Source organism: Mixophyes fleayi, chromosome 12, assembly GCF_038048845.1.
Source record: "Mixophyes fleayi isolate aMixFle1 chromosome 12, aMixFle1.hap1, whole genome shotgun sequence".
Taxonomy (NCBI): Eukaryota; Metazoa; Chordata; class Amphibia; order Anura; family Limnodynastidae; genus Mixophyes; species Mixophyes fleayi.
This window is the reverse complement of record NC_134413.1, coordinates 82151231-82174067: the sequence shown is the minus strand read 5'-3', so window position 1 is coordinate 82174067 and position 22837 is coordinate 82151231. Positions and strand designations below refer to the sequence as shown.

At 43.1% G+C, this 22837-nt stretch overlaps 2 protein-coding genes and 1 pseudogene across 5 annotated transcripts in view; 2 read left to right on the top strand and 1 right to left on the bottom strand.

Moving 5' to 3' along the window:
* Positions 1-20736, top strand: part of LOC142108565 (uncharacterized) — a 150141-nt gene extending 129405 nt beyond the window's left edge. For 3 of the 4 annotated variants that reach the window (XM_075192330.1, XM_075192329.1, XM_075192327.1), the window contains 2 exons: positions 15018-15129; positions 17933-20736. In XM_075192330.1, coding sequence (XP_075048431.1) covers positions 15018-15129; positions 17933-19785 — 1965 coding nt within the window. In that variant the 3' untranslated portion in view covers positions 19786-20736. The remainder of the gene's footprint in view (positions 1-15017; positions 15130-17932) is intronic. The other variant, XM_075192328.1, reaches the window with a different exon arrangement.
* Positions 1-22837, bottom strand: part of LOC142108562 (uncharacterized) — a 365380-nt gene that overhangs the window by 157952 nt on the left and 184591 nt on the right.
* The window catches only part of LOC142108568 (uncharacterized), a 131821-nt pseudogene that overhangs the window by 36693 nt on the left and 72291 nt on the right, over positions 1-22837 (top strand).

Sequence of the window (22837 nt, the reverse complement as noted above, 5' to 3'; positions counted from 1 at the left end):
ACCATGGGGGTGATACAGATGTCCTGTTACTGTACCGTGGGGGTGATACAGATGTCCTGTTACTGTACCGTGCTGGTGATACAGATGTCCTGTTACTGTACCGTGGGGGTGATACTGATGTCCTGTTACTGTACCTTGGGGGTGATACTGATGTCCTGTTACTGTACCATGGGGGGTGATACAGATGTCCTGTTACTGTACCTTGGGGGTGATACAGATGTCCTGTTACTGTACCATGGGGGGTGATACAGATGTCCTGTTACTGTACCATGGGGGTAATACAGATGTCCTGTTACTGTACCATGGGGTGATACAGATGTCCTGTTACTGTACCATGGGGGTGATACAGATGTCCTGTTACTGTACCATGGGGGTGATACAGATGTCCTGTTACTGTACCATGGGGGTGATACAGATGTCCTGTTACTGTACCATGGGGGTGATACAGATGTCCTGTTACTGTACCATGGGGGTGATACAGATGTCCTGTTACTGTACCATGGGGGTGATACAGATGGCCTGTTACTGTACCATGGGGGTGATACAGATGTCCTGTTACTGTACCATGGGGGTGATACAGATGTCCTGTTACTGTACCATGGGGGTGATACAGATGTCCTGTTACTGTACCATGGGGGGTGATACAGATGTCCTGTTACTGTACCATGGGGGGTGATACAGATGTCCTGTTACTGTACCATGGGGGGTGATACAGATGTCCTGTTACTGTACCATGGGGGTGATACAGATGTCCTGTTACTGTACCATGGGGCTGATACAGATGTCCTGTTACTGTACCATGGGGCTGATACAGATGTCCTGTTACTGTACCATGGGGGGTGATACAGATGTCCTGTTACTGTACCATGGGGGGTGATACAGATGTCCTGTTACTGTACCATGGGGGGTGATACAGATGTCCTGTTACTGTACCATGGGGGGTGATACAGATGTCCTGTTACTGTACCATGGGGGTGATACAGATGTCCTGTTACTGTACCATGGGGGTGATACAGATGTCCTGTTACTGTACCATGGGGGTGATACAGATGTCCTGTTACTGTACCATGGGGGTGATACAGATGTCCTGTTACTGTACCATGGGGGTGATACAGATGTCCTGTTACTGTACCATGGGGGTGATACAGATGTCCTGTTACTGTACCATGGGGGTGATACAGATGTCCTGTTACTGTACCATGGGGGTGATACAGATGTCCTGTTACTGTACCATGGGGGTGATACAGATGTCCTGTTACTGTACCATGGGGGTGATACAGATGTCCTGTTACTGTACCATGGGGGTGATACAGATGTCCTGTTACTGTACCATGGGGGTGATACAGGTGTCCTGTTACTGTACCATGGGGGGTGATACAGATGTCCTGTTACTGTACCATGGGGGTGATACAAATGTCCTTTTACTGTACCATGGGGGTGATACAGATGTCCTGTTACTGTACCATAGGGGTTGGGTGATACAGATGTCCTGTTACTGTACCATGTGGGGGTGATACAGATGTCCTGTTACTGTACCGTGGCGGGGGGGGGGGTGATACAGATGTCCTGTTACTGTACCATGGGGGTGATACAGATGTCCTGTTACTGTACCATGGGGGTGATACAGATGTCCTGTTACTGTACCATGGGGGTGATACAGATGTCCTGTTACTGTACCATGGGGGTGATACAGATGTCCTGTTACTGTACCATGGGGGTGATACAGATGTCCTGTTACTGTACCATGGGGGTGATACAGATGTCCTGTTACTGTACCATGGGGGTGATACAAATGTCCTTTTACTGTACCATGGGGGTGATACAGATGTCCTGTTACTGTACCATAGGGGTTGGGTGATACAGATGTCCTGTTACTGTACCATGTGGGGGTGATACAGATGTCCTGTTACTGTACCGTGGCGGGGGGGGGGGGTGATACAGATGTCCTGTTACTGTACCATGGGGGTGATACAGATGTCCTGTTACTGTACCATGGGGGTGATACAGATGTCCTGTTACTGTACCATGGGGGTGATACAGATGTCCTGTTACTGTACCATGGGGGTGATACAGATGTCCTGTTACTGTACCATGGGGGGTGATACAGATGTCCTGTTACTGTACCATGGGGGGTGATATAGATGTCCTGTTACTGTACCATGGGGGTGATACAGATGTCCTGTTACTGTACTATGGGGGTGATACATATGTCCTGTTACTGTACCATGGGGGGTGATACAGATGTCTTGTTACTGTACCATGGGGGTGATACAGATGTCCTGTTACTGTACCAAGTGCTGTATTTCTTAATACCGTTTGAATGGTGACAATTATACTTATCAGCTTCGATATGTTGTCGTTTTTTTTTTTTTAAGACATTAATGTTTGAAAATTTGAGGATTTTTTTATCCACAAAACAATCAGATCATCGGAGCTGCTAAAGATGTATTATTTTATCTATTGTTAAGGTCAGTTCACAGACTGTGACATATTCCATCCACGAGCGCCTGATATTAGTCTTAGGGGCCATTAGCCGGCAGTTTCCAGGGTTCTGTGCTTTCTCCCATTGAGTGCAGCTGTATATGGTTCAGTCTCAAGTTGACGTCCACATGAGCAGGTGAATTAGAGTTTAAGAAGCAGAGATAACATTGCCCAGACAACGAGTGCCAAGCATGCCCTATGCTCAAGACAGGTAGAAAAAGAAAATGGTGGGGAATGAACCATGCTTCCCTTCTGTTGCCTCTTGTGGGAATACTTTATGTGAGGGCCCCGTCCCTCTATGGTACAGAGTGTAAGAAACTAGCAGTATTCCCTGGTGTAATATAAATGTGTGGTAATCACAATATAGGGTGCAATATTTATTTAATCAGAAGAAGAATAAAACACATATAACATATATGGTCCGGACCATCTGGTGTTAGGTATATAATATTATACACTGTATGATATATTCAAAACGCCCATGAGTCCATATAGTGGTTATAGTCCACCGAATCCAATGTTCCCAGATAAATCCTCCAGGGAGATTCAAGGAATAAATGGAAGTCCAACATTTCAATAAACGTAGCAGGTAAAACAAGTTCTAATCTGTATATTGAGGCTCCAATGTCTATGCACAGAGTCCAGAACTGATTACACAGGATAAATAGAAGTAAATAGCATACCTTAAGTAAGGTCATATATAGATGTCACTCAGTGTTTAGAGCATGGCGTTGTGGTTGATGGAGGATGCAGCCGAATGATTCCTCTATGTTGATGTAACGGGGTAGGGAGATGCAGTAAGCCCTGTGTGGAGGTAATCCCCGGAGGTCAGGTTCCAGTGTGCCCCTTATCGATGATCTGAGGTGTCGCCTCCGCCGCCGGTGTGTATAGCCGTCCTCAAGATCAGTGGTGCTGCGGCTTACCAGCTGTTCTTCTCTGCGCTATGGAGCTGCAGAAACCGGCTGGTAGTGAATTGATGTGGGTTAGTAGATTAAACCTATGCGTTTTGCCCAAAGCAGGTTTCCTCAGGGATAGATGTAATGTAGGAAATAGAGGGTGAAATCTGTATATAAAGTTCAAAAAGGTGGATTGTATTCAGTCATTGGCTGAATGAGCTGTGAGGGCTCCAGCCAATCAGAGTGTGCTTAGTTTGCATATAGCCATGGCTATTGGTTCATTTTTGTTTCAGTGTCTCTTAGCAGTAATGTTTATGAATAAAGAGCTAGTGTTCACTGAATGTCCACTGTTAGAGGGTCCATATTGGTGGAGACCAGCCATGGAGTATAGAGTCTACACTGTCTTGAAATTAGCGCAGTTGCTCTGATAAATAAGATAACAGTTAAAGTGCATATCCAGCTTGTAAAACAAGGAAAACTCACATAATAGTAGTTAATGTGGAATAAGTCATAGAAATGTGTTAAGGTCAAAATTCACATTTAGACCATCTGGTGATAGGGTTTTAAGTTGAAAATCCACTGTTTCTAAGTTTCTTCATTTCCACTTCTTGTTGCTTCTCTTGCCTAACACATAGCTTGTCTTGTGCTGGAGACTAGCCACCATTCCTTCTCCTTCCATCCCCATTGTCCTATACCCCCCCTACTATCAACTCCAACCCAACCACCCCCTCACCAAGTGTCACTAACACATAGCTTGTCTAGTGCTGGAGACTAGCCCCCACACCCAACAAGAGTTCCCTCTCAGCTCTGTCCGTCCCCCCGTCCCCCCCCCGCTATAACCCACCTCTTCTCACCCATTTTCTCTACCTTTATAGCCATCTAGCTAATTACCCACAGTCACACCTGCCTACACCAACCACACAGACCCCATGCTCCAGGCTGACCGATTACACCCCTTCATTGTAAGACCCTGTTCCTCTGGGTGGCATTGAAAAAGCTGTAGGCGAAACGCGTGTCATACTAGACAGCAGTGTACCTTCAACACTGCCGTCCTAAGGAAAGTAATGTTTGTATGTTCATGAATCCCTGTTGAAGAATAATAGTCTCTGTAATGGAATATTCGTAGCATTGACAGTAACAGCATTAATGGACCAGCTGTAAATAGTATCTGTGCCACAGTATTAAAGCCTATTGTATAAAATGTGTGACAGGCAGAGATATAATCGCCCAACATAAATGTGGTAGTTTGGAGATAAGATCTTAATTGCCTGTTCGTCTACCAGACGGGGAGATTAAAGACACATGTGTTCATATATCCCCTGTTAGGAAAGTATGTAATGAATATATTACTGTCTCACTTCAGTTATAGTAATAGGTGAATATATAACCATTTTTACATTTACTACTCATCCCCCTAGTAAAAGTATAATTATTCGAACTATGTGGCAGGTAGAATTACCATAAAATGGATATTAAATCACAGCATGGATATAGAATCTGACCTGCAAGGTAATCCATAGAGAGAAAGAACGTTCTTGTCTAATTATCTTCGTATTAAGGCGAATATATAACCCCCGAGGGGATAATCTTTAAAATCATTTATTATATATGGTCATTAAGAATCTCATTAACAGATACTAAATAGCAGCAGGATCGATCAGTAATTAATCTCAATAGTATTTCTGAGACTTAATTTGAGATATCTGATCGTAGGGGACAATGTATCTCCATTAAAATTATTGTTATTAACAGAGAAAAATGCTACATAAGAAAACAAGGATCGGATCCTCGATAGTATATGTAGCTACGAAGAAATGCTGTGAAAGTACAAGAGAATAGGTGTGGACACAGTTAGTCCTGGAAAAAACATATGGACCTTAATTAACTTTTTGTTTAATTAAAGATGTTACGCCTATGAAGGGAGTAATTTCTAGGAATTAATGCAAGGCAGTTAAGCCTTGATATTGATAGATCTATATTATAATTCCCGATACTATGATTAGCACTCGGGTGAAGATACTGACACCATATTAACTACGACTTCACAGAAGTATAATTTTCAGAGTGCAATAGTCACGACAGAAATATCTGTGGGAGAGAATAGAACATAATTACTAGCTCCCTCAGGATGTGTTACTTACACCTTTTTAATCACTTACTTTTCCTACTAATCACTTTCTATTAGTTTTTAACATTTCACCTCTATATGGTTTTGTGTGTAATTACAGTTTATGATGTTTAATAAAGGATTATGATTTTATACATTTATTAATAAAGAATGGAGGAGAGTCCCAGTTTAGAGAGAACTTTTTTTCTTTCTCTTCTGTTCTATACATTATGTAAATAATGAAAGCATATTGTGATGCACTGATGCTATTTAATAAACTAATATTACGCTATTGTTATGCTTTAAAATGATTTTAATTTTTTGTGTGTAAGTAACTTTATTAAAACCAGCCAAATAAAATCCAGAAATAATAAAAGTTAATAAAATGTGTTACTAAAATGCAATTAAAGCAGATTGCAGTGTATATTGTTACTATTTGAGTTTATAATAATGCTTTCATTTCAATCACTTCTTTGTCTTAAGAGTCCTCGGGATTAAAAAGATCTGGTTTGCACTATAGCTATGGATAGTCTGCTGTACTTCTGTGTAAATGATTATATCTCCTTGTGTGACCCATTTATTTCCTCCAAAAATACAGAGTTTTATGCAGACGTTTGTGGTCCTATAATAACTAAGTATCTTATATAAAAGGAAAACTACATAATATATTTGGTCTGAAACCCTGATAGATATTGGTAGTCAGTGATTATATAACACCAATATTTTGTGGTTCTTATTTACCATATAATAAGTATTTGTCTCATTCACACCTGGTGTTACATTTTGTATTGAATGTTTTCATAGGTTACAATGTTATCCCTCTGTTAGTATACTGAGCAGACTGCGTTTAAGTAAAACTAAAATCATCTAACGCCAACATTTACACAATCTAATAGTAAAGCAATAAGAGATACTAAACCAAGCTAAAGAGTTTAAGTAAACATTGAGCTGTAAACACAAAAGAGCTATAGGAACAATAGAGCTATAACCGCTTGAAACAAGAACAGAGAACAAGAAGTTGAACATCAGCACTTCCATCTTTTTTGGGGGATCCAAAACAACACCCACAATCTGTGACCCCTCTCCCATCTGCTTCGCCAACAGGATAAATTACTTCATTAGTTATCCAGAGAACAAGAGCACCAATACCCAAGAACTACTTTACTCCAGAGGAACACCAAAAATAAGCCACTCCAGGACCATCCACCAAACTAAGAACAGGAAGACAAAGAACCAAAGAAGAGGAACATCTCCCGACAACGTCTTCACTCTAAAGGATTAGGTAGTAAGTGACAAAAACCTACAACACCCGACCTATAGATCCCACCAGGTTACACCGCCTATAGATTCCACCAGGTTACACGCCTATAGATCCCACCAGGTTACACCGCCTATAGATTCCACCAGGTTACTCCACCTATAGATCCCACCAGGTTACACCACCAATAGATTCCACCAGGTTACACCACCAATAGATTCCACCAGGTTACACCACGGCATCCCATTCACATTCCACTTAGTGCCAGGACCCCTTATTCTCTCCGCAGGGCAGCAAACAACCACAGCTCCACTGATACCTCCTCACAGAGCAGACAGTCCCTATCCTACATCTCTACGTATAGATATGAAGGATTTATTATAGCGAGGTGTTACATGGAAGACATATTACAGGGCACTACACCACCATGGAGTTTGTGCTCTGGATCCCACTGTCAGACATACTATGGAGACACAGAGCTGAGTTACTGACCCTGCTGTGTGTTATGTTACAAAGACATTCCCTATAAAGTGTTTACGGCCAGAGTATCTCTAAACCCTCAGCCCCTCGTTACCAGTGTCAGTCATGTTTCTATATGGTGGTAAAATGTACAATAATGTCTGTATTTGTCCATATAGCCAGGTGAATCTTATGTAGTGTTTTTGTCATAACAGAGCTTTCTGTCATTTATCTACATTCTAATTATCCTGATATGTTTATTAAGATAACAGGAGAACTGTAACAAGCACACTTACAAGTATATCATAAAATGTATTCCCCAGCTCCTCCCATATCTATAAATGCTATATATATATATATATATATATATATATATATATATTCTGTTTCCTATAGTACAGGTAAAGGTACAGGGTCCATGATGTAACTGTGTGTGCATGGTTTCATCTATTTCGTTTTCTTTTGTTTTGCTTTTTAAACTGGTGCAACCCCAACTGGTCAAGTTACAGGAGTGCTGCAATGTTATGTCTTACTGTCTGGATGGTTTGTTTTACTAAACTGAGCTGAAATATCATCTCTGGTTTAAGTAGAAAAACTTTTTTAAAGTGTTTTCATTCCCCTCTCCATTTCTTGTGAGCAATAACTCGGACCCAGCAGCTCTCAATCCTGCAGAGGTACCTCAGTGACCATGTGATCACCAAGGTTTATTAGGTGCTAGAGGTAAAAAAAAAAAAAATTATATATATATATATATATAAATGTGGGGTCTCGGCTCCGCGTGAGTGGCCTTAATCAGAAACCCAAACTGACCCAGTCCAGCCCACGGTAAAACTAACACCAGCACACTAGCATCAATCCTTTCCTCACCCTCACCCTCCTCACCAGGGTAACCCACCGATGAGTAAAAAACAAAACCTGACCCTAACCTCACAGTATAAGTAGCCCCTAATAGAGATGCTTCCGACACCGCAGTAAGGAGAACTGTGTGTGGGAAATAGAAAGTGACTGATAGAAGAAGGGGCAGGAAGAGGACTGAGGAGAGGGCAGTAATGGGGGAAATGTTTATTATGTGTAAGCATGAATACCTCCATAATACTGATCACTGGGTATAGCTCCTCTCACACCAGAGAGACACTGACAGACTGAGGACCTGCTGTATGAGGTGCGGCATAGCTGCAGATGGTCTCTACAGATCTCTGCTGTTACTACTGACCTGTCCAAGCAGGAGGGAAGAGGGGATGGGAAGGACACTCAGGGAAGATTTATAGCCCGAGACCATGGCATAAGAGTCTAATTCATTCCAGAGATTTAGGAGGTATAATTGGTGTTAGGCCATTATATTGAAGCTGGCCTTCAGTACCTCTGTACTACCAGAGGTGCTGCTGTGGTACTCGGACCATTCTCCTAACCTGCAGGAGTTAGTCTCATAAACTCACGGATCCCAATCACCTGTTTCTGGCCTTTAAGAGACTGCCTTTCCCTGTAACCTGTGCAGTTCATCAATTGTCCTTGCTGCTGCTCTTTGTCTGTAAACCCTTTGATTATTCTGCTCCAGTTTGATACTCGATTTTGACCTCTGTCTGTGACCTCACCACCCCTGATTGCTGCCTTATTGTTTGTGACTCCGACTACGTCTATCGCTCCTGGACCGACCCTTTGCCTGGTGTTTAACTCTGCCTATCGTCTGTGATATCACTTCCCAGTCTCAGGTTTGTGTGCCCGCTATCTGCTCCATCGGACTCACCTGTGTTCGCTGTGGTTCATTATTTAGATTTACAGCTCTATCTTGCTTCTACACCTTCCCTTGCACTGTGTTGCTCTCTAATGCCATCTCTACACAGGCCACAACTGGCATTACATCCATTCTCAACTCTACACTGCCAAGCTTACCTGGACCTCCGTGCTACCTGTACCTACAGATCACCTCTCCTGCCCGGTATCCAGAGTCCTCAGCTCCACTGCTTTATCTTTCAATCCTGCCATCCTGTACCAACACTTATCCTGTTACCCTGTGCTGCAGTTTACCCTTTGTACCTGGCAGCCTGCTGCTTTGTTTGGGCTGTAAGCTGAGGCTGCTTTCATGGATTAAATTATCTGAAGTGTCTCTTCTACAATGATTTCATCATTAAGCTTCGCCAAGCTCTCTGTGCAATTACAAATCAAAGATCAACCCAAACAAGATTCTTACCCACGGTGCACTGCACTCAGCTTGGGGGATCCGGATGCATCCCAAAGAGTATGTTCCAATTGCGGAAGGGGTGCCGAAGTGGATAGGCAACTAGGGATTGCTTGTGAGTACCACAGGGCCCATACCTTGTCAAAATTATGTGATTTGTATTAGAGGTAGTATGTAATACTCTCCACGCTTGCAACATGCCAAATGTAATTCCGTAGTTCCTGCACATCTGATGTATGTGAGCTGCCCGGAGTTTCAGGGAGAGATCGTGGCTGAGGAAGACCATGTCTATTCACGAATAGGTGCCGTGGACCTGGGAGTAAAAAGTATAGTTTCGGGAGGAGGGTTCTCTAAGTCTGCAAGAATCAAAGAGACAATGGTGAGGAGGGACGCCAAACCTTGGATTTACGGGACTCCAAGCCACTGGCAGGGAGGGGGGGCCAGAGTGGACAACTTATCAACAGTGTCATCTACTGCAACATTAAACTCTCTTGCCATGATAACTTCTCCCTGGCGGATCGAAGAGATCAAGGAATCTAGGGCAGCGAAAAAAGAATGTTGATTTTGATTCGGGGCATACAAAGTAAATAGTGTACATAGGGTATTGTTGAGTTTTCCCGCTAGGATTAGAAGGCGACCATCGGGGGCAGAGTGGGATGTCAACTGCTTCAACGTCATATTGGAGGCAAAGAGGGTAGCAACACCCCGTTTCCTCTATCTACAAACATAGCATGTATAGTAGAGGGGTACAGTCTAGAATTCCAGATGTGAGTGATGAGTAAAGTGTGTCTCCTGGAGAAAAACAACATAGGGCTGATATATAAAGAGACCACAAGAAAAACTTGGGGTAGTCCCCAGGCGCCTGTACATAACAACAATGGAGGTGGATGAATAAATGAGTATTTATTTGAACATTATCACAGTGGTGAAATGGAGGCATCGAGAGGTGGAAAATGTCCCGCCCCAGGTCCCCCAGCGAGGGTCAGACGTGTTGGAAGAAAACTAAGAAACAAAACAAACAATACTGTGGCAATGAAGATAAATAGAATCAAAACGTGCCTGAGCAAGTAAAGATGGAAGGGAGAGGAGAAGAAAAAAAGGGGAACAGGGAAGTGGATAGAGCCAGTGTGTGAGGCCACATCTGGTCCGTGTGGCTGGCCAGGACAAGTGAGGGGCAGAGCCTGTGGTAGGGAATCCCGGGTCGAGGGCAGCATACACATTGCGGGGACGTAGCCAGGGACACAAAAAAGGGTCTAAGAGTTCCAATTGCAGGAGGTGGACGTTTACACCACCTCCAGGCCGGGACAAAAAAGCTGAGATGGGAACCAGGAGGAGGGGGAATGTCATGAGGGGTTGGGGACAGCTACTACTGTGATCCAGAGATCTGGTCATATAAAAAGAAATGGGGCAGTAGCAAAGTAGCAATCTGAGACAGTAAGAAAACAACAAAGTGTAAACACAGAAAATGAGTGAAGAACAAGGGGGATAACATTCCAAGCCTAATGCACACAAGTCCTCCTAGTCTACATGAGGAGGACTGAAAACCAGCGGTCCATCATGGAGAGAGATGAGGCAAGGCAGAATCTGGTGAAAAGAACACGACAAATACATATCAAGAAGGTGGAACAGAGGCAGGTGGTTTATCGGTTCTTGTCACAGTCGTCTACATGTTATTCTGGAGCTTCCAAGGGAGAGGTGGATCCCAAGGAGCTGGAGCACGGTCCTTGTGTCGGGGTTTGAATAGGAGGGGCCGGGAGTCCCAAAGTCTCGAGGAGTCGAACTGCGTCCGCCATGGTCCGGCAGAGTGAAGCTTGTTATGATGCGAGAGCAGAAGGCGAAATGGAAAGCCCCATCAATATCGGATTTTGTTGTCCTTGAGGATAGATGTCATTGGTTTAAATTCACATATTTTGAGGAGGTAAGCGGGGCAATGTCCTGGAAGATTTGCAGGGAAGCATCGTCGAATGAGTTGGTCTCGTATAATCGCCTCCTTAATGGTGTAATAGTGACAACGAAGGATGACATCCCGAGGTTGGGAGGATTCCTGAGGACGAAGGGCTCTGTCCAAAAGGAGCTGATCCTCCGGGGTAGCAGGAGCTAGACGGGCAAAGAGTCTTTTTAGGTACTGATCAAAGAGAGGGGTTGGTTCACTGCCTCAGAATACCTCTGATGCGTATGTTATTACGCCTGTGGCAATTCTCTTGATCTTCTTGTTGTTCCTGCATATGGAACATCTTCTTGTAGGCGCTGGAGGTCAGCCACCATGTCCCGGTGTGAGGAAACTACTTTGTCCATTTTAGTTTCAAGGTGGTCTGTCCTATCCCTAAGGTCATGCAATTTGGCCTTCAGAGATCCAATCACCTGCACCGATTTCCTCATCTCCTTGACCTCACGGAACAGGGATTGTAGATCTTTGTGAGTTAGTGGCGAAGAGTCCGAATCATCGCTGTGTGGAGAGGAAGCACTCGGGGTCTTTGATTCCGTGTAGGCAAATTTCTTAAAGCTCTAAGGGAGGTCCGAGCCACCCGTCTTCCTGCCCCATTTAGGCATGATATGCTCAGGAAAGAGGCCACAAATACATCAAAGAGGATGTGTAGTTGTGAAAGTATCTGTATTTAGATTAGAAGAAAAGGCAGTCTTACGACATTCCAGGAGATAACCCTGGCCCAAGGGCCATAAAGAGCGTCACAGGTTATTCCACACCACGGGTCACATTAGAACAAAACAGTGCCCAGCTGAGCAGAAATGCAGAACTCTCCTTCTGTGGAAGTGGGCAGAGGTGTCAGAAGAATGCTGCTTCCTGTGTGCTAGAATGGGACAGCTCAGTGCAGAAAATGAGCCCACTATGTGTGTATGATAGATAGAGGGTGCGGTAGTACCAGGGGCAGCAGAGTGCCAGGCCCCTATCAGGCAGCGGGTGCCGATTCGCACCAGAGCACTACCCAATGATGATGCTGAAAGGTAGCACAGTGGTGCTTTTGGGGTACAGCAGGCCCAGTTTCAAACTTAACAGTCAGGTATTAGAGGTATGTGGCGAGATATTTATTTCCACAACTTGGTGGCAGCAGTGAGGCACAGAGAAGCCACGGTCTGACTGTGAGCCTGGCTAGGCAACAATTTACCCCTGGAAGCCAAGTCCCAACGTGTGCAGATGGGGTCAGAACATCAGGACAAGCCTGAGGACTGAATGTGGTGGCCAGTGTGGAACGTCCATCTGCTAGGGTTTTTAGGCAGGAGCAGTGTCCCCTCTGGTGCAGACAGCTGCAGTTATCATCTCTAATTCCTCATACACTGCTGGGGACTGATGGAGAGCAGGTGAACTGATCAGGGGTAGTATAATGGAACTTTACCCCTGCAGGGTGATCGATGGAGAGGCAAGCCAAATCTGTGTGCTCCATGCGGGGAGGACAAATCAGGAGACATGCGGCGGCTGGACCATAGGGTTGTAGGAGTCCCGGTCCTACCTCATGCGCGCTTGGAATTGCAGGGAGAGGGCCCCGTTGGAGGTGGTGGTCCGATAGGGCTATTTCTCCAAATTCTGGCACCCGGGGTCCAGTGATCAGGGCAACTCTGGTGACAAGATGGCGTCCGGCGGATCCAGAAATCAAAGCAGGGGCTCCTAGCATGGATACGCCAGGTGGACTGAGAGCAGGGGGGCCACCCCAATGTGAGTCCTAGGTGTGGCGGAGGAGGTAGGCAGTCGTGGGTGACAGTTTTGGCTTGTTACAGACCTGTGAGTGACGGTGGAGAGCCCAAAACGAAGAGTGTTCCACGGAGCTCAAATATAACGCGGCCTACCTAGATGGCTGCCAGGTCATGCCCCTGTGGAATGAATTTTAAAATGGAAATTTCCGAAATTCCCCAAATCGGGCATTTGTGACAGATTTCAATTGGAGCACAATACACTAAATAGATGTGGGTGAGAGCCAAAACACCTGGCCACAAGACCATTGGAAGCCGTACGGTATTGTGTGAGGTCACTTAGCAGTCTTATGAAGCTGGATCAGAGGAACTTCTGAGAAACACTGACCAGGGCTCTACGGCTCATGAAAAGAGGTCACACAGGGCCTCCTGTAGAATTGGACGCATCTTGCCTCCAAAATACAGACGTAAAATGTGTCCTTACAAAAAAGCATTTTACATAGTATACAAGTTATCTTAAGATCAATGTGACTGCATACTATGTAAATAATACAGATGCTGGAGGAAGATGCGCGTAATTTAAGCTTATCATATAGTAGAGAGACGCACGTCATCAAGTTGATGGTGATGTCTGGTATTTAAATGTTTAGTTTTTTTTTCATATTTTAAACAAACAAAACACAGCCCCTATCCTACCTGTAACTGATTTCTATATATACTGTCTTAGTAGACTGTATATAGTACTTACCTCACCTACTATCCTCCATAGGCTGGCCATTCTACGTCCTCTGTCTACTACAAGCCCCCACTTTATAGTCATCTTGGTGTTTGCACTAGTTTGTTCTTAGCAGATAATACAGAGAATAGAAGATAATTGCTGTGTGCCTCAAGGAGAAGAGTCCGTGCAGTGTCAGTGCCCGGCTCACACACGTGGACACACCTTATTCAGCCAGGTGTGATGATGTCACGTTGAAGTTTGTGCATGTGCACTGCACACCAACCCCACCTTCCCTCTGTATAGATCATAATGGGGGCTATGCTATAAGAGCAGCATCGCTCCTTCACAATAGCAAACTGTTACATATGTCATAGCGGTTGTATTTGTAAAATAGATCATTATTGTATATATTGCACAATTAACCCTTAAAAATGCCAAATAGGTGAAGCTTTATTTACTTTTTTATTGATGTACCTCTCTCTCACAGGATTACACAGTAGTGATAAAGAGATCTGGTGAGTGTGTGACACCCAGGAGCCGCCCCTGTGTGTCAGGAGGATTGAGCAGGACCCAGAGCCCCATCACGGTGCCTAAACCTCACTCACTGATACGTGAGGGAATCAATGACCAGAAGATCCTGGAACTGACCAACAAGATCATTCAGCTGGTGACTGGAGAGGTGACTGCTGGGAATGGGACATTATACAGTAACACCAGGGGATGTGTCTGGATGATGACTGTGTCATTGTGTTGTCAGGTTCCTATAAGGTGTCAGGATGTCACTGTGTATTTCTCTATGCAGGAGTTGAAGTATTTAGGAGGACACAAGGGTCTGTACGAGGCCGTGAGGATGGAGAATCACCGGATCCTCACATCTCTGGGTAAGAGGAGACTTTCAATTATTGTTGAGGAGAGAATAGTTTTGAGGGCCACCTAGATATACTCATCTGAGAATCACATATATTCAATGTCTGTTTCCTACAGATGGATCAAGTAACAGAAATACCCCAGAGAGATATCTCCATCCTCTTTATTCACAGGATTGTAAAGCGGAAAATCCCAGTATCCCACAGGAGAATCAGGTAGATGACATTTTATGATCTCTTCAAATACCGGAATACTAATGTGACTTTTCTTTATATGATCTGTAAAAAAAAAAAAAATACATTACAAAAAAAATAGCTGCGTGCATCTTATACACCGATACTCTTCTGTTTTATCTGAATTTACTAAATCCAATATAATTAAATATTTTTATATTTTTTTTGTGGGCTATTCAGGATGACGTCCTGACTGATATTAAAGTAGAAATTACAGAGGGAGAGGAAGAGACGTATGTGAGGGGTGATCAGCAGTGTAAGGAGGAGGAGATCCCTACAGATATTCGTACAGGTCAGTAATAAACACTTATTACAGAACAGAGTCATATAGTCTTTTTCAGTTACTACAATAATCTCTTATTCTACACTCTCCTCTATCAGTACAAACTAATGAGGAAAACGTATCTGTCCAGTGGGCGAGTCAGGACCTGGTCTCCTCCTCACATCATATCTTTATGTGCTACCAGCCCAGAGATCTGACCAGTCTCCTCCTCACATCATATCATTGTGTGCTACCAGCCCAGAGATCTGACCAATCTCCTCCTCACATCATATCACTGTGTGCTACCAGCCCAGAGATCTGACCAGTCTCCTCCTCACATCATATCATTGTGTGCTACCAGCCCAGAGATCTGATAAGTCTCCTCCTCAGGTCATATCATTGTGTACTACCAGCCCAGAGATCTGACCAGTCTCCTCCTCACATCATGTCACTGTGTGCTACCAGCCCAGAGATCTGACCAGTCTCCTCCTCACATCATATCATTGTGTGCTACCAGCCCAGAGATCTGACCAGTCTCCTCCTCATATCATATCACTGTGTGCTACCAGCCCAGAGATCTGACCAGTCTCCTCCTCACATCATATCATTGTGTGCTACCAGCCCAGAGATCTGACCAGTCTCCTCCTCACATCATATCACTGTGTGCTACCAGCCCAGAGATCTGACCAGTCTCCTCCTCACATCATATCACTGTGTGCTACCAGCCCAGAGATCTGACCAGTCTCCTCCTCACATCATATCACTGTGTTCTACCAGCCCAGGGATCTGACCAATCTCCTCACATATCATTGTGTGCTACCAGCCCAGAGATCTGACCAGTCTCCTCCTCACATCATATCATTGTGTGCTACCAGCCCAGAGATCTGACCAGTCTCCTCCTCACATCATATCATTGTGTGCTACCAGCCCAGAGATCTGACCAGTCTCCTCCTCACATCATATCATTGTGTGCTACCAGCCCAGAGATCAGACCAATCTCCTCCTCACATCATATCACTGTGTGCTACCAGCCCAGAGATCTGACCAGTCTCCTCCTCACATCATATTATTGTGTGCTACCAGCCCAGAGATCTGACCAGTCTCCTCCTCACATCATATCATTGTGTGCTACCAGCCCAGAGATCTGACCAGTCTCCTTGTCACATCATATCATTGTGTGCTCCCAGCCCAGAGATCTAACCAGTCTCCTCCACACATCATATCATTGTGTGCTACCAGCCCAGAGATCTGACCAGTCTCCTCCTCACATCATATCATTGTGTGCTACCAGCCCAGAGATCTGACCACTCTCCTCCTCACATAATATAACTGTGTGCTACCAGCCCAGAGATCTGACCAGTCTCCTCCTCACATCATATCATTGTGTGCTACCAGCCCAGAGATCTGACCAGTCTCCTTGTCACACTGTCTGGTTTATCTCATGGGACGTCAGTCTGACTCCATGAAATTATCCATGAACCTCCTGTACACTACCTCCTGTTCTTCCCACAATCCTCTGTGTGCTACTACATGTGACATTACCCATTATTTTCCCTGTGTGATAATCCATTAATGATCAGATCAATTTTGCTGTATATTAACATTGTAATACTAATACACCAGATGATTCCCAGATGACAACACACACCCCATCACAACATACACTTCCCACAAACTCCACCTTCTTGGACACAGAAAACTATAACCACACACCCGTCATTGCACAATAACTCCCCTCCGGTATGTGCTTGGATACCTTGTACTGTTGCTCTGTCTTTGTGCTATGCTTTGCCCTTATGCTTTATACTACTTCATGGTGTTATTGTCAGCTCTAGGCTTGTGGACATCACACCAGCTAAGACCGACAGAGCCAGACAGAGGTAATGCAGAGTCTAAGTTACTTCCGATATTCACCAGGGTCCACAGAAAAGCAGGATGGATTTGGCTGCGTGTAGTAACTAGGTCGAGTTCCACCGAACTGGCCCTTAGTTTGCTTGGCGGAGCGCTACAGGCAATTAGGCAGAATAGTCATACTAGTCGAGGTCAGCAGGAGAAACAATCAGCAAGCAAAGAAATAGGAAAATGAAAGGTCAAACCAATCTGTCAGTAAAGTACAGAGTCAAGATCCAGGTATCCCAAAGTCAGGAACAAGCCAGGTCAATACTCCAGAATCAAACAGTAAATGGGATAAGACACTCAGCTCAGAACAACAAAGCTGATACTCTGGAAGGGAATGACAGGCAGAGCAGGTTTATATACTGCTTGGAAGTTCAACTTCCCACCTCTGTGATGTCGGTAATCACCTGTTTGCAACTCCATAAACGTGCATTAGCTGTGCTTACCATGCTGTGAAGTGAAAGTTCAATACTAAGTCCTGCATCTAAATACAGAATTCCTGACAGCTGCCAATATATGCCCTTCTCCATTCTTCTACTCTTTCCTGATGCTCTCTGCTCTGTGCAAAGAGCGAGAGTAGTGTAAACCCATGGCAGGACTTGCTGCTAATTTAGACCATGTCTACTATGCTTATGAGGGTCCAGTGTTTGTGTGTGCCGGTAGTGTCTAGTTGGAGAATGTCAGTGGTTATTGATGCTTCCTGTCCTTTTATGCTGGGTGGGCAAATTGTATGCTTAGGAAATATAACTTCTCATAGTCTGCAATTTGACTGGAGTTGTCCAATGTGGCTGGATATATGCAGTGTGCTTCATAATGTGGTTTTATAATTGTAATGAAGTGTTTGTAGTTTGCAAATTGAAATTAATACACCTGGCCATCTTAAACTTGCCTCAAAGTATGAAAATGTTTATAATCTATAAATTTATTTTATTTCCAGCAGATGAAGGCAAACGCAGGAATATCTCGGCGGGAGAACTTATTTTACCTACAGATTTTGTAATAGAAGAAAACAAAAATGTCACACAAGATTCTCCTGGAGAGAACCCCATTACCCTAAATATGCATCCAATACTTCACAGAGCAGATAAATCATCTGATTCCTCTAATTATGAGGAATGTTCTACTGCAAACAGAGATATTTTTACAAATAGTACAGATCATCCAAATGATGCAATCTATCCATGTTCTGAGGGTGGGAAATGTATTACAGATAAATTATCTCTTCATAAACAACAGAAAACTCACATAGCTGAGAAACCATTTGCATGCTCTGAATGTGGGAAATGGTTTACACAAATATCAGATCTTGTTAGACATCAGCGAACTCACACAGGTGAGAAACCATTTCCCTGTTCTGAGTGTGGGAAATGTTTTGCACAGAAATCAAAACTTATCACACATCAGAGAACTCACACAGGTGTGAAACCATTTCCATGTTCTGAGTGCGGGAAATGTTTTGCACGGAAAACAAAGCTTATCACACATCAGAGAACTCACACGGGTGAGAAACCATTTGCATGTTCTGAATGTGGGAAATGTTTTGCACGGAAAACAAACCTAGTTGAACATCAGATTATTCACACAGGTGAGAAACCATTTCCCTGTTCTGAGTGCGGGAAATGTTTTACACGGAAATCAAAACTTAGTACACATTGGAGAACTCACACAGATGAGAAACCATTTCCATGTTCTGACTGCGGAAAATGTTTTGCACAGAAATCAAAGCTTATCACACATCAGAGAACTCACACAGATGAGAAATCATTTGTATGCTCCGAATGTGGGAAATTGTTTACACAAATATCAGTTCTTGTTAGACATCAGCGATCTCACACAGGTGAGAAACCATTTCCCTGTTCTGAATGCGGGAAATGTTTTGCACGGAAATCAAAACTTATCACACATCAGAGAACTCACACAGGTGTGAAACCATTTCCATGTTCTGAATGTGTGAAATGTTTTGCACGAAAATCAAACCTAGTTGAACATCAGATTATTCACACAGGTGAGAAACCATTTCCCTGTTCTGAATGCGGGAAATGTTTTACACGGCAATCAAATCTTATCACACATCAGAGAGCTCACACAGGTGAGAAACCATTTCCCTGTTCTGAATGCGGGAAATGTTTTGCACAGAAATCAAAGCTTATCACACATCAGAGAACTCACACAGATGAGAAACCATTTATATGCTCTGAATGTGGGAAATGGTTTACACAAATATCAGATCTTGTTAGACATCAGCGAACTCACACAGGTGAGAAACCATTTCCCTGTTCTGAGTGCGGGAAATGTTTTGCACATAATTCAAAACTTATCATACATCAGAGAGCTCACACAGGTGTGAAACCATTTCCATGTTCTGAGTGCGGGAAATGTTTTGCACGGAAATCAAAACTTATCACACATCAGAGAACACACACAGGTGAGAAACCATTTCCATGTTCTGAGTGCGGGAAATGTTTTGCACAGAATTCAATACTTATCAGACATCAGAGGACTCACACAGGTGAGAAACCATTTCCATGTTCTGAGTGTGGGAAATGTTTTGCACGGAAAACAAAACTTATCACACATCAGAGAACTCACACAGGTGAGAAACCATTTGCATGTTCTGAATGTGGGAAATGTTTTGCACAAAAATCAAACCTAGTTGAACATCAGATTATTCACACAGGTGAGAAACCATTTCCCTGTTCTGAGTGCGGGAAATCTTTTACACGGAAAACAAAACTTATCACACATCAGAGAACTCACATAGGTGAGATGTCTTTTCCATGTACTAAATGAGAAAAATAGTTTATAAACAAACAAGATCTTGTTGAAGATCAGAAAAGTCACATAGTACAAAAGCAATTGAACATGAAACGAGGAGCAACCGTGCTCTTAATATTAAAGAAACATTTCACTTTATAATTGTAAATTAAAATGTGCATAATATATATAATATACACGAAATACAAAACTGAGAGGAAAGGTGCCTATGGTGTAGTATTTTAGGGAGTATAGTCCCGGAAACCAAGGTGTGTGCATGTGCATGCCAGAGATATACTGAAAGTGTGCTCATAAATACAAGAAGCCTGGGTTACTCCACTGCTACCATGTAGATCCACTCCCGTCTTGTATGCTCATATAAAAAGGAGAGACAACCAAATAGTTCAGTACCAAAAAACAAATAAAACCACTATGAACCCAGCCACCTGGAATTGTGCGTACCAGAAACATAATAAGTAACGCTTATGTGTATCGCTTGCTTTATGCAGCTCCTTCGCTCATTTCACTCCATCAACAGGTTCAGGACAGTCAGGCAAAAATAAAAAGTCTCATATAGTGAAGTATATTCAAATACAGTACAAATTTATTAAAATAAAAATACACACTCACAATAGAATATATAAAACAGCTTATCTGTAATCCAAGTATAATCCTTATCTTCACTTCAGTGGGCTCAGATGTCGGAGGATTCTAATGATGGTAAACTGGAAACATGCCAAGAAGAGGGTACTGGTCTGTACTACTTACCTCTACGCGTTTCATCTTACAAAGACTTCATCAGGAGGATGTGTAACCTGTCTAACAATTTATTTATAGTGATGGGCGCCGCCATTTTGCGCATGTGCGGCTCGTGTATTACCGCAAATACCATTTTAGTAGCTTCAAAGACTTGCTTATAGGGTGAACACCTTCCATATGGTAATGTTAACGATTGAGCAATGGAATTAAACAACTATTTTCCTCTTATGTGAATTCTATTCGTGCTTTTCTCCGGCGGCCATTTTTATGTAGGGCATGCAGTATTATGGACATTAGTAGTCCTTTTTAAAAAGGGAAAAGTATATAAAAGGATAAAAAAAATATATTACTGTATATTGCTGTAAGGCTGTCCTAGTCCTATTCAGTATCTCCACATAGTGTCATAATGTGGGAAAATAGCGAGAGGATCAACCAAAGACCAGACCGCTGTCATAAAGTATTTAATGAAAATATTAATTCAGAGTGTACATCAGAATAAGATAATCTTTTATGGGATATTGAGAAGTTGCTGATTAAAGAAACACGGATATGGTGGGATGTGAAGTGTCTGGAGCAATACATTACAGTTAGCAGAGTTCCTAGGGGGCTACGTATCAATAAATGCCATACTTTTGGTACTAATGACTCCAAATTCATGAAGGAATGGGATCACATTCTTCTCTCTTAAGTTGATGAAACTAATAGTCCGTGAAAAGAAAAAATCCTTCCATAATCTTGTAGAGGAAATACAAAATAAAGACAGACTATTAGAACCTTATAAAGGTAAAGATAACTACCTAATTAATGAACAGGTTTTAAACAAGAAATTAGAGTTGAAGCAGAAGTTGTGAAACTAAAGATAATTTTTTTTTAAAGGATAAACATGATTGCAATAATAATATTAAACAATGGAAGAGATCTACTTTATTTCATACCACTAGACACCGTACATGTCCTGAAAGTGACAATAAGGGGACTAGTAATTGTAAACAAGTCCAACATAAACATGATATTAAACGACAACAAAGCCCAGTGATTAGAGGACCTCCCGCATGGAATCATTATCTCTTAGAAATAGATTCAGGGTACTGGATAGCATAGGTGACAGTGATGATTTCTTAACCCCGGTCAGACCCTTACACGAGAGGGCGGGTGTGACAGAAAACATGTCAGAGAAAATATTCGAATAGGCTAACCTATGAAACGCGGATTTGTAGAAGGGGAAAACGAAGTGGGATAAAAAACTTACATTTGCCCCAACACAGAAACCTAACAAATTCCAAATATTTATTGATATTAATAAATATACTAGGCAGCTTACATTAAAGAGACACTTTATGAGGAAAGACTCTGCAATTATTTCCAATTATGAAAATACATCTAAATTGTATCCTCTAGAATGGATCAGCAGCAACATTGATGTAAGAGTTGGCGATTAAAGATCTGTGTCAGTCTGAATACAAATATCCCTGTCATAATAATCTATCCAAACAAGAGAGCTTTGAAAGACCTACATAATAAGGTATTGATAATCAAACAAGCAGACAAAGGAGGTGGTGTTGTACTGCTAGATATGGCGGATTACATAGAGGAAGCACATAGACTCTGGCATGATGTAACCTCATACACGAAACTTCACAATGACCCTACAATTGAATGTTTCTCTGCTAAGAGAGACCTTAATCTAGGGCCTGCAAGATCATATAATAACAAAAGAGGAATACCAATATTTACTAGTCTCCAATTCTGTTATTCCCATTTTTTATTATCTACGGAAAATTCATAAAACACTCCGGGTAGATCCATAGTAGCTGGTATAGGTTCTTTGACATCACACACGTCTGAATGTGTGGACATTTTTCTGAGAAAATATGTTGTTAAATTAGAATCCTACCTTAAGGATACAACCAGCTACAAACAGCTGCAGTTATAGTCTATAATTCCTCATACACTGCTGGGGACTGATGGAGAGCAGGTGAACTGATCTGGGGTAGTAGAATGAAACTTACCCCCTGCAGGGTGATGGATGGAGAGGTAGGTGTCTGTGTGTTCCATGCGTGTAGGACATCAAGAGATATGCAGCAGCTGGACAATAGGATTGTAGGAGCTCCAGTCCTCCTTCATGCGCCCTTGGAATTACAGGGAGGGGGCCCCGTTGGAGGGGTTGGTCCGATTGAGGCATTTCTCCAAATTCTAGCACCCGAGTGACAAAATGGCGATCCAGAAATCAAGGCAGCAGCTCCCAGCACGGATTAGGCCTCAGATGCGCCAGGTGGACTGGAAGCAGGAGGGCCACCCCAATGTGAGTCCGAGCTGTGGCGGAGAAGGT